General features: G+C 42.7%; 3 protein-coding genes across 10 annotated transcripts; 2 read left to right on the forward strand and 1 right to left on the reverse strand.

Moving 5' to 3' along the window:
- The first annotated feature begins 983 nt into the window (after positions 1-983).
- Positions 984-5,829, forward strand: LOC6529076 (serrate RNA effector molecule homolog). Of its 6 annotated transcripts, none has more exons than XM_015198678.3 (8): positions 986-1,086; positions 1,402-1,549; positions 1,616-1,788; positions 1,848-2,127; positions 2,630-2,696; positions 2,754-4,726; positions 4,797-4,901; positions 5,611-5,829. In XM_015198678.3, exons 2-8 carry the CDS (start codon positions 1,407-1,409, stop codon positions 5,678-5,680), a joined length of 2,811 nt encoding a protein of 936 aa, XP_015054164.1. In that variant the 5' UTR covers positions 986-1,086; positions 1,402-1,406; the 3' UTR covers positions 5,681-5,829. The 6 variants fall into 6 exon arrangements, 5 of the variants coding, with proteins under 5 accessions (XP_015054164.1, XP_015054162.1, XP_002090089.1 ...); XM_015198676.2 differs by having other exon boundaries at positions 987-1,086; positions 1,604-1,788; XM_002090053.3 differs by lacking the exon at positions 5,611-5,829 and adding an exon at positions 5,230-5,535 and having other exon boundaries at positions 987-1,086; positions 1,604-1,788.
- A 139-nt stretch (positions 5,830-5,968) lies between these two features.
- Positions 5,969-8,301, forward strand: LOC6529077 (SET domain-containing protein SmydA-8). The gene is made up of 2 exons (XM_002090054.4): positions 5,969-6,400; positions 6,453-8,301. Exons 1-2 carry the CDS (start codon positions 6,066-6,068, stop codon positions 7,762-7,764), a joined length of 1,647 nt encoding a protein of 548 aa, XP_002090090.2. The 5' UTR covers positions 5,969-6,065; the 3' UTR covers positions 7,765-8,301.
- A 185-nt stretch (positions 8,302-8,486) lies between these two features.
- On the reverse strand, positions 8,487-9,674 carry LOC6529078 (mitochondrial mRNA pseudouridine synthase Trub2). Of its 3 annotated transcripts, none has more exons than XM_002090055.4 (3): positions 9,473-9,674; positions 9,205-9,417; positions 8,487-9,157 (listed from the first exon to the last, which is right to left on the reverse strand). In XM_002090055.4, exons 1-3 carry the CDS (start codon positions 9,600-9,602, stop codon positions 8,547-8,549), a joined length of 954 nt encoding a protein of 317 aa, XP_002090091.1. In that variant the 5' UTR covers positions 9,603-9,674; the 3' UTR covers positions 8,487-8,546. The 3 variants fall into 3 exon arrangements, with proteins under 3 accessions (XP_002090091.1, XP_039226347.1, XP_039226348.1); XM_039370413.1 differs by having other exon boundaries at positions 9,205-9,428; positions 9,473-9,614; XM_039370414.1 differs by lacking the exon at positions 9,473-9,674 and having other exon boundaries at positions 8,487-9,141; positions 9,205-9,346.
- Positions 9,675-12,070: the final 2,396 nt, after the last annotated feature.

Raw genomic sequence — 12,070 nt, forward strand, 5'->3', positions numbered from 1 at the left:
TTTTTTCATTTTTGGATGGGAAAAATATCTAGCATTATGCGAAAAATCAGTATTTGGTTCTATCGGTACCTCAACCTTATCTTATTTGATCAATAACAAAAAAAGGTATGGTGGTGCTATTATTTTTTTCGCAACTGTATATACTCTATATGGTCGGAAACACTTCCTCCTGCCTGTTACATACTTTTTAACGAATCTAGTATACCCTTTTACTCTACGAGTAACGGGTATAACTAAACATATAACAGGACATCTCATGGAATATAGGCAGGAGGTCTGCACACGCACGCTGTAAACATTTCTGTGACGTCGGTCACTGATAGATACATACATATATACATTTCTAACAGAGTCGTTTGATGCTTAAATTTGTTGGCATTATTTTGCTGTATTTTTTTTTGGCACGTCGCAATATCCGGTTTTTCATATAATTTTGTATGGGGATCAACCAAGCCATCGAGTTTCCGTCGCAATAACCGGACTGACGCTATAAGCGGAGTCGTTATAACCGGATTGTACTGCATATTTTATATATATCATATTTATATTTCATTAAAAGCGGCAAAAATGTTTATTTGTATATGGAAGAACGTTAAAAATTAAACCGTATTGATCGTGTTATAAGTACTTAGAAAAAAAAACATCCTGAAGCTAAGCATTTTAAATAAATAAAAGCACAATGAAAGAAAATATTTAAGTTCTCCAGAAGTTAAACCTGGTTTTGTTTATTTAATACTATTAGTTTGGAAAATATGAGAGTTATACAATTTGGGGATAAAATATATATAGATATTCTCGGATTCCTATACTGCTTAAATTACGTTTTGGCATTACGACATCTCGACGTTCACAAATTGGAAAGATATTGATTGGCTTTCACGTCACACGATAAAGTCTCAACAACCCTGTGCAGTGTGAAGAGGATAATGTGGAGGTACACTTATCGATCATTTTACAAATTATAAAAGACTTATCTGGTATTTTTCTCTTTGTTGTTCTCTAAAAGGTATATTCAGTTTCAGACAAGCGGTCACACTAATTGACAGACGCAAAGTTTTAAGTAAATTTTATTATAGTTAAGCAAAGGTATTTATGAATAATTAAAAAACGACAAACCTAACAAAAAACGCCAATATATTGGATATCACGATCTTTTATTGACATTTAAAAATGCATATTTCATTGTCCATTTGGTGGGACACGTAAGCGATGTAAGCAAATTGACAAGATGGCGGCTGAATCGGCTGTATAGACCAAGAATTAACTACGAAATATCTAGTTTGCCGACCGAAATTGGAAACAGTCTGGAACAATTTTAATAATTATATATTTTAAAGCACTCACCGGCCCAGAAGTGAGGTTAAGGACGAGTTTCACTAGTATTACTTACCTTCGTTATAGACCAAATGGCTGATTCGGACGATGAGTACGACCGTAAGCGACGTGACAAATTCCGCGGGGAGCGCAGCGACAGTTACCGTACGGAACGCCGTGATGACCGTCGCGCGGTGGGCGGCTCTACCGGTGCCCGCGACGAGTGGGCGGAGCGGTAAGTGAAGGACACCCTTCAAATATTACATGACATCATTACTGGACGTTTCAGCAATCCCTTCAGGGGCGGAGCTTCCGCAGGCGGCGGAGGCGCTCGCCATAGACCAGACTACAGCGACTACCGTGGCCCAGGAGCCAGACCACGCTATGGGTCACCCGGCCGTGATTTGCCCCCAGCCAAGCGAATGCGCCCGGACTGGGGCGACGGAGATGTGCGCGCCAATCCCCGGTTCGGGGGTAAGTTCTACATGACTCCAGGATATTCAGACTGTATATGGAAATCTTTTTCTATAAAGGCTATGATCCGTATTTGATGCAGGCTTGGAACGACCACTACCAGTCCATGCACTCGGCTTTCTCCCACGCCGGCCATGCCCCACCTGTTAGGGAGTCCATAGGCGGCGGCGGCAGCGACACCCTTACTCAGCCGGCCATGCTCAACCTGAAGCAATTCCTCGACACCCAGGACGAGAACATTTCTGACTCGGAAGTTATGCGCAAGTACACCGAGTATAAAACAGACTTCAAGCGCCAGCAACTAAACGAGTTTTTCGTGGCCCACAAGGATGAGGAATGGTTAGTAGCTGATCAAAAGTGGATCTACGACGGTTTTGTTGATATCTCTGCTTGTGCAGGCCCATTGCATTATTTGCCGTTCTTCTGTTCGCCACTCATAACTCTCTATATATTAAGTTTTTCTCTGCAGCTTATTGGGTTTGTGAGATAGAGACTTCTCTGAGAGGTTCTGCGCCATAGCAGTAAAAAAACTGAGTAAAATTTATTAATTACCCGGCGAGCAATGCTGAGGTGTGTTCATATTTCAAAACCGCGATTTATTTAAATTCGATTGATGAGCAAAAGCCCAAATAAATATAAAACAATCCCAAAAATAATGAAAGCGATAAGCTTGCAAGGTAAGATTTTGGGTGATAATTCAACAACAAACCACCTTTCTAAACATGTGAAAAATTTATCGAATCCACAATCAACAGCCGGGAAAAAAAGAAAAAGAGAAGGAATTAAAACAAGGGTTTTTATTACTGCAATACTAATAAGCATACCTTTTTTTTAACTGCAGGTTCAAAAACAAATACCATCCCGAGGACAGTGTCAAACGCAGTGAGGAACAGCGGGGCTTCCTACAGGTTTAATTTTTTGTTTCACTTACCGCAGAACCGTATTACTAAAATGAATCATTGCAGAGGCGTACTGATGTTTTCGTGGAGTTACTCGAGAATGGAACAATAGGAAGTGTGAAGGTAGATTCTTCGCAGGGAGATGCTCTGATCCGTGTATTAGATACGTGCGTTATAAAGCTGGAAGGCGGCACTGACGAGGACCTTAAGGTCCTAGACGAGAAACCCAAGGATCTAGTAGTATATGAACGAAAGACGGAGCCTATGGAGTCTGTCAAGGCGATGGAGAAAGCTATTAGCAGTCCCAAAGAGGAGAAGATTAGAGAGGAAGATCCATTGCCAGCGGTCGTGTCGCCACAACAAAAAACTGCAAGGTCTGTTAATTCTGACGAGGAGAACTGGAATGACGAGGATGCAGTGACAAAAAAAGATTTGGGGGAGCATTCAAAAGACACCGATTCCAAACCTGAGGACAAACAGTTGAACAAGAAAAAGACAAAAAAACGCAAACGCAACAGTAGCGATGATGACAGCTCCTCATCCGAATCCAGTTCTAGCTCAGATGAAGAGAAACTTAAGGAAAAGTATGATGTGGAAGATGGCCTCAGGGCCGAACAAAAAGCCGAGGCGGAAAAGGACAGACAAGAAGCGGCCAAAGCAAAACAGGAACCAGAAAGTTCTAAACTGGAAGAGCTCGTAGGAAAGGAAATTACTGAGCCCAAAGAACTAGACTCAAAAATCAATACTGTCGAGAATGACGATACGCTGAAGTCACCTGAAATGACTCCAAATCCGATTAAGAGAACGGATAATGGAAATGGCAACAAAGTAGAAGATGAAGAGAAGCCCTCTGTTGATGAAAACAAGGTTGTCGAAACCGAAACTATTGATCTAGACAAAATAAAGGATGGCCAGCCTAGGGCTTTGCATAGGACCTCCTCCATCTTTCTGCGAAACTTGGCCCCCTCGATAACCAGAGCAGAGATCGAGGCCGTGTGCAACCGTTTTACCGGCTACTTAAGGGTGGCTATTGCAGACCCCTTGGTAGAACGTCGTTGGTATCGCAGGGGTTGGATAACGTTCATGCGAGACGTCAACATCAAAGAGATTTGCTGGGGACTAAACAATCAGCGACTGAGAGACTGTGAAATGGGAGCCATCGTCAATCGGGACCTCAGTCGACGGGTACGTCCAGCCAATGGTTTAACCGCTCACAAACAAGTGGTGCGCTCAGACATTAAACTGTGCGCCAAGATCGCTTTAAATCTAGATGAGAGATTTAGGCTATGGGCGGAGGTGCCGACAGATGATTCCAATTCCGCCCGAGCGGACGAGTCCTCTGAAAATGGAAGCGGCTCCACGTATGGTTTCAATTCAAAAAACCCGGTGCTGCAAAACATCACTGATTACCTTATCGAAGAGGCGTCAGCCGAGGAAGATGAGCTTCTTGGCCTTACCGGCGAAAATAAGGACACTGAGGGCGAAGCCATTGAGCGTGACGAGCAGCTTATATCCGTTCTTGACCGCCTTGTACTTTACTTGCGTATAGTGCACTCAGTGGACTATTACAACCATTGTGAGTATCCATATGAAGACGAGATGCCGAACCGCTGCGGCATTATCCATGCCCGCGGTCCAGCTCCTGTTCGGGTGACAAACAACGACGTGCAAGAGTATATCAAGACATACGAAAGCAAGTTGCAACAGTTTCTTACTAAGACTGTGCTACTGAGTGACGAAGAGATAAAGGACCTTGGTGCAAAGGACGCCGAAACCGAGGTGGAAAAGTTTGTGCAAGCGAACACTCAGGAGCTGGCGAAGGACAAATGGTTGTGCCCTCTGTCGGGTAAGAAGTTTAAGGGCCCCGAGTTCATCCGCAAGCACATCTTCAACAAGCACGATGAAAAGGTTGACGAGGTGCGCAAGGAGGTGCAATACTTTAACAACTATCTGCGCGATCCTAAGCGTCCGCAGCTTCCCGAACATCCAGGCACCTCTAAGCGCCCAGAATCGGAATCTGCCCGTGGGGGGGGTGGAGGGTAAGTGTACTATTTGTTCCCATTGTGCAATAAACTATTTCATTATTTCATTTCGTGCCCAAAATGTTAGGTACCGACCGCCTATGTATCCACCTTTTTCGGCGATGCCCTACGGTTTTGGACCACCCATGATGGGTGGGGGCCGTGGTGGACGTAACTTCCCCCCCGCTCGCAGGTTAGTACTATATATATTCCTATAATGTAGATGCGCAATTCTCGGCAGTCATTCCCAACGTTTTTAAATAGATAAATTTACATTTTATTTGAATCACCTTTATCAAAGAATCGAAAACGATCTTTTCTTGACGCGCTAAAGAGAAACACAGAACACTAGACCTATCAATGATTCCATTTTCCACTACAGCGGATTACAGTTCCGACCTACATACGCGAACACTGATAGCATTTAGGCGACTCTATCTTCCCCTTTTTTTAACCTTTTTTCTTTTGTTGGCCTAAATTGAAATTTGTCACAACTTTCTTGTGTCGCAAATTTTTTGCAGAGAATTGCCTTTGGAACACCAGCGCCGGCTTATCGGTTACCATGATTTGGATGCGCCTGCCAATTCCGATATGTTTGACTAATTGATTAGCACAATACAAATAAAAACAGGCCATATTGATGCAGCTATTATCGGTTGGCGAGCTCAAGTTTTAAAAGCAATTCAAGCAATGCTAGGAAAAGTATCTACTGCATATAAAGATGGTTTATATACGACTAATGATATCTGTTTTTCTGTACAATGCTAGAACTACCTTTATTTGCCCGAAATAAATGCAAATCCATAGTCTAAAACAAAACACTGTAATATTTTGTATCTTTGCCCTCTCCTGAGTCTTGCGTGAATAATTCCAATATATATATTCATTCTCGTTGCTTGCAGACCCGGTGGTTTTGATTATCGACCCAGATCACACTACCGGGACTTGGACGCGCCGCAAGAACCATACTAGAACTAGCTATGCGGAGATCACAAGCTAAATAAATTGTATAAAATTAATTGCTAAACACTCAAATTAAGTTCTTTATATTCGCCTATTTTGTACGGTAAACTTTTGTATATCACTGAGGAAATCGAAATAAATTGCGAATAAAAAGCTTATTGCTGCGTTTTAAATGGGTTCTATAGATTTTCCCTTTATAAACAGAGAGAAACAACGGCGGCACTGTCATTACAAGATACATATGTAAGTTCTCTTCTCTTCTTCAAACAAGTTAAAAATAAGCTCGCAGTCGCCGGCGTTCTGAAATCAGCACGTCAAAAAGAAAATTTGCCTTGCCAACGTAACATTGTCGTGCGGCTGGTGCCAGTGCAAAAATATATGTTCAGGAGATAAAATGGTGTCAAGCACGAAGTGTCCTGTTTGCGGAGTGGCTGCCTCACAAGCTTGCACTAGGTGCAAAATGGTGCGGTACTGCGACCGAGAGCACCAGAAGCAGCACTGGCCGCAGCATAAGCGCAGATGTAGGCCATTCAGCGAGGAGCAGGATGCCGTTCTAGGCAGATACTTGAAGGCTACCCAGGAAATTGCAGCCGGTCAAATAGTCTTCATTGAGGAGCCTTTAGTGGTGGGCCCCAAGTGGTATCATTCCGACGCAGATAATGAAGCCTCTATCGTTCCCTGCGTAGGCTGTTGCACTCCGTGCCGTCTGGGGAAGCACCAGTGTCGCAGGTAAAACATACTAATTACAAAAGTCTATTCATTTCAACAATGTAATTTTCAGATGCTGTTGGCCAGTCTGCAGTGCGGGCTGCGAGCACGAATCAATGGAATGCAGCGTACTCAGCCTAGGAACAGGTTCACCAACTCGGGTAGATCCCCGCTCATTGAACGACTATTTCAGAGGCGATGCTCTTTTAGTGCTCAAATGTCTTCTGTTGCAGCGACAGAGTCCAACGAAATGGTTGGCTTTGTTGGAGATGCAGTCTCATGAGGATGAGCGTAGGGGCACCGAACTACACGACGAAGCAGAGAAACGGGTAGTTAGCTACCTCCAAAATCGGTTTTTATGCAGACTAAAGCAAACTAATCCCAGTCTCCTACACGATTGCGAACCAGAGATGCTGCATCGGCTGTGCGGCATCATCGAAACCAACTTTATGGTCATTGAACTGCCGACTGGCTTGGAACTCAGCGGGTTGTTCAGGCAGGCATGCATGATGGAGCATGCTTGTCAGCCCAACTGCGACTTCCAGTTTGATAACAAGACTCACCAAGTTGCTGTGCGTGCTGGATGTGACTTGCGGAAGGGTGATCACCTACAGATTACATACACTAACATCCTATGGGGCACGCAGCTTCGCCAGCACCATCTTCGACTAACGAAGCATTTCAGCTGCCGCTGCAGTCGCTGTCTTGATCCAACGGAATATGGCACCTATATAAGTGCGATGGCATGTCTGGGGGATGTAAATCAGACTTGCGGAGGTACCCATTTGGCCGTGGATCCACTAGACGAAAACACACAGTGGAAGTGCGACACTTGCCCAATACTGGTGGATGGAGCTTACGTGGCTGAGCTGCAGTCGCACATGACCAAGCAGGTTGAGGGCTTATTGGCCGGATGTCCTTCCGCGAATCAGGTTGAACTTTTGTTGGCCCGTCTGACCCATGTGTTGCATCCAAATCATTTTCACACGTTCAATCTAAAGCACACGTTAATCCAGCTGTATGGTAACGAAGCTGGCTTGGAATCGTGCGTGCTGAGCAACAACCAGCTAATACGGAAACTGCGGCTGTGCGATGAGCTCTACAACGTATGCCGGCGACTGGATCCTTACAGCATTAAACTGGCTATCTACGTCACGGTCATCCTTATCGAGGTGGCCCACACTCTGGAGGAGCAGGCAAGAAGAGCACCAGCAGAGGCAACATCCCTTTTGGGACTGGCACAGACCCGCCTTAGGGAAGCCCATATGGTTTTGGAAAAAGAGCAAGAATCGGTGGTCGGCAAGAAGCTAAACGAAAAATTGCAGAAAGAAATCTTTGAGTGCGAAAAACTAATTCTAACTCTTGCCTATAATCAAGATCAATAAAAAAATAATGTTCTAACATTTGGAAGCCAAAATCACTGTGGAGAGCTGTCCGCATAGTGACGAACCGCGCCAGGAGACTGTGCGAAAAAAAATGTACTAGTAAAGGGCTGGTGTGGAGCAACATTACTCACATAAATTATTAAAAACTAGCACCGTTTGGTTAAAATCCAGCTAACCGTTCAAAAGGGATTTAGGAAACTTCAAAATAAAAATATCTGTCGGGCTTATAAAAATTATATTTTGTAAAAAAAATTGTAAAATAAAAATTTGTCGTTTTGTCTGTGTACGAAAAGTTGTATGTGTGCTTAACAACTTAAAAAAAGGTAAAAATCCGCTAGATTAGCAGGAAAAAAATTTATCTGCTAAATACCGTTGAAAAGGCAATTTTAATTTTTACATTTGATTGATTTCTGTCTAATTTACGAACTGTGTGGACATCGAAATTGACAAAGTTTTAATATGTTGTCCAATCTGCGCACATATGTATTTGAATCGATTTACCAAATCTTAAACATGTACTTTTAATCTGAATATGTATCTGTATGTGTATATTATTACGGGTACCTTGGTCTCCTTTACGTTGTTGTTTTACAAATATTCTCTTTTAAACTAAAATTTAACCGATAATGAGCTGACTATTCTTATTCGTGTAGTCAAATACATGAAATCATGGAAAGTCCATCCAAATATTGACTGTTTAATATAGAAGAGAGTACCACATCTTTCCATTATCTGCCTACATTTATTTACCTATTTTCAGTTACCTACAATGAAATCCTAAATTATTCTGAAATTTGCAGTTCCACTCGATGCTGTCGCAGAAGCTGTGGGTGCTCCCTCAGGATGTTACGTTGCTGGCGGAGGTTTTTGATAATTCCTGGCAAGTGCCAGGCGTGTCTGAGCAGACTATCTGTCACATCAAAGTGGGCATGGCGCACGCAGCGTAGTTGGGAGCAGTGCGCCACTGTTCGGAGGTCCAAAGCCATATCGTGCACTAGCGTAGCTAAGCACTCCTGCGTCTCGTTGATGGTATAAAGTTCCAGCGTGAAGTACGGACGTTCAAAGTGAATCAGCTTTATGCCGTAGACAACGAGCTGACTGTCGTCCGCTGGACGTAGAAGACCTCTACAGGCCAGTTCGTAGGCCTCCTGGGTCTGCAAATCGACACCGCAGAGCTCAAACATCTTACGCTGATGGGATGCTTGCATGGAGGCAGCCAGACTGCTGATCCTGTCTGCGGACACGTGTCGGTGGTTGGAGCGCATTGTGACCCGTGAGTCTGGTAAATGATTTTCGGTTGCGCTGCCTAAGTGCCCGATTAGGTGGTAGACCCGCACTGGTCGATTTTTCCGAATAGAACTAGACTGGACTGTTCCCCTGTTGATCCCAAAGACTGCAAAAGTATGGTTAGTTGGATCTATAATGTTTTACTTGACTTACGCAGCACTCCGCTGGTGTGATCGCCCAGGCTGGACACTGTGGCGCAGCTCAAGTCGCGCGGTAGGTAACGCGGGCCGGTAGACAGAAGGTGGTCCGATAGATCCGTCTGCTCTCCTATGCTATGTAGTACGTGATCGGCTGCGGTGCCTGTGCCCAGGAGGATTCTGTTCTCTCGGAACTTGCGTGGATTCCTTTGCTCCATTTCGTTGAGTCCTGTTGCAGATCTATCTTTAATTTCAATTTTCTCGTTCGATGGCTTTCGGCTTACCTTTGCAAATGTTGTTCAGAATAGCATTGCGCACGTGCTTGACCTTCATACCGGCTGGCTTGTACACATTTAGAATGCCATTCATGTGCTTAAAGACTGTGGCAGCATCATAAACTTTAGTGAGAGCCATTTTTGCTTCATTTATTATATTTTTTTTTTGTGGTTTCTGTTACCGCGACATCCGTAACAAATGGTAATATCTTGGTATTTTCCCAGGGCTGGAAAGTATTGTCTACCAGTGTTGTATTTACAAAAGCTGAATAAGATGTGGAATGCGTTGTCGAAACCGTTACATTGGTAACGTGCATTTTGTTCAAAGTATAATTGTCAATGCGTTATCGCTAATAAGTCATTTTATTGTTTTGTCTTTTGTCTTTTTTTATGATAAAGGTTATATAAATGTCATGCATAGTGTTTTGTATTGCAATGATGCTGCTGGCTTTAAAGATGGCCACTCGGGAAATGCCTATCGAGAAGACAAAGTTCAGTGCTTTGTCTATTGCTAGCAGTTCGGCAGTTAAAGACGATAGGGTTTTGTTAGTGTAGAATCTTTCTCTTTGTTTTGAGCTTAAAATAAGGAAGGCTGCGCTGAATTGGTGGACGAAAACTGAGCCGTCAGTAAAGTTTATTTTGAATTCCCCGCTTCTCAGATTGGAAACTTTTTCATTATAGATTTTAAGAATGCTATAGACTAGCATTTTTGTTTTTAAAAAATCTAAGTCTACCTTAATTTGCTATTGCGAGTCGGTTCTGGATCACAGACTTTGACTTGGTTTAGTATGAGCTTAAAGTCGTTGTACGACGATCATAATGGTCTAATATTATTTCTTTGGCAGGCAAAACGCGGGCATAGACTTTACCAATTCCTTTGCCGTTTGAAAACGAATTCTCTATTCAGGTGGCAGTTCCGCCGTGGTGATGTGGTAAATTATTGGGATTGCAGTGCATTTAATAAGACCTATTACTTTTCTGAGGCTTTGATTAGGTTGCACTTTTATTTTGTTTATGGCTGTTTTAGATAGACTGCTAAAGGAGGAATCGAGCTTGCTCCTTAGAATGCCTTGTGAAGAAGCAGACCTTTCGTGGGCTTGACGCCAAAGGTGCAGTCACTTTGTAGTCTTAGGAATGCGCACGTCTTGTTGGCTGAAGAGACCGCTCAATCGATATTGGGGAGTTATTGGCGGCTATAATTCTTCCTAGGTATTTAATTTTTTCGACTTCCATAATTGTAGTGCCCTTGAGAATTATTTGCATCGGTTGCCTTCGCAGATAAAAGTGAATTACGTTCGATTTGGCAGGGTTAAAGGAGAGGTTTAGTTCTCCACATTCAGTTTCAAATTCAAAGATTTTGGTCAAGAGCTTGTCCCTTGCCCCAGAAAAGGTTGCCAGTTTGTAAAAGGTAAGGGTTCGAGTAAAAGGGTATACTAGATTCGTTAAAAAGTTTGTAACAGGCAGAAGGAAGCGTTTCCGACCATATAAAGTATATATATTCTTGATCAGGATCAATTGCCGAGTCGATATGGCCATGTCCGTCTGTCCGTACGTCTGTCCGTATGAACGTCGAGATCTCAGGAACTATTAAAGCTAGAAAGTTGAGATTAAGCATACAGACTCCAAAAGCATAGACGCAGCGCAAGTTGATTCATGTTGCCACGCCCACTCTAACGCCCACAAACCGCCCAAAACGGCCATGCCCACAATTTTGAAAAATGTTTTGATATTTTTTCTTTTTTTTATTAGTCTTATAAATTTCTATCGATTTGCCAAAAAAGTTTTTGCCACGCCCACTCTAACGCCCACAAACCACCAAAAACTGTCAGTCAGAAGACTCTCCTTCGCACTTCCACTAGCTGAGTAACGGGTATCTGATAGGCGGGAAACTCGACTATAGCGTTCTCTCTTGTTTTTTTTTTTAGATTTTTAATGCTGTTCCATATGAAAGGGCCTTTGGAGATTTTTTTTACAAAGGTCTAAAAGTTTGATCTCATTTGTTTCTTATGAAATTTTGAAGAGTCTTTTCAGCTGCTCTTACGGGCTTCTTCATACTTTTTGGTACTATATAGTTTCAGCCTCGCTGCGTTTCAAAGTCGGAGATGCTTTTCCGCTGCTGGGCACGACCACTTTTTTGGTTCGTATTTGTTTGGTCCTGTGATTTTAATTGTTTGATTGTTTAATGGTGTCTAGACTTGAAAAATTTACGATTTCGAAGGCAGAAGTCACTCTATTGTGGAGAGTTTTGTATGTTGTGACATTTGTACTTATGTTGTTAATTATGATAGATCCCTGAGACTATGTTTGAAGTGTTTTATTGAAATGGTTGGAGGAATATATAGATGGAATATGTTGCAATTTTTCTTAAGGTTCAGGGTCTGAACTCCTATGATTTCAATCCTATCAACAGACTTTAGGATTTTGAATTGAATATAGAATCCAACACCGCCGTAACTATTCTCTCTTGGTTTTGCAAAGAAATGATGGTCCGGATTTCAGATTAAATGGCTATGTTAATATTGTTATTTACTAGATGCAAGTTTAAGAGCTGTTTATTGTTTAGTTTATTCAAGCTTTGTATGTGTAGTTGTAGAATTTTCATTGTAC

Source organism: Drosophila yakuba, chromosome 2L (genome assembly GCF_016746365.2).
Source record: "Drosophila yakuba strain Tai18E2 chromosome 2L, Prin_Dyak_Tai18E2_2.1, whole genome shotgun sequence".
NCBI lineage: Eukaryota > Metazoa > Arthropoda > Insecta > Diptera > Drosophilidae > Drosophila > Drosophila yakuba.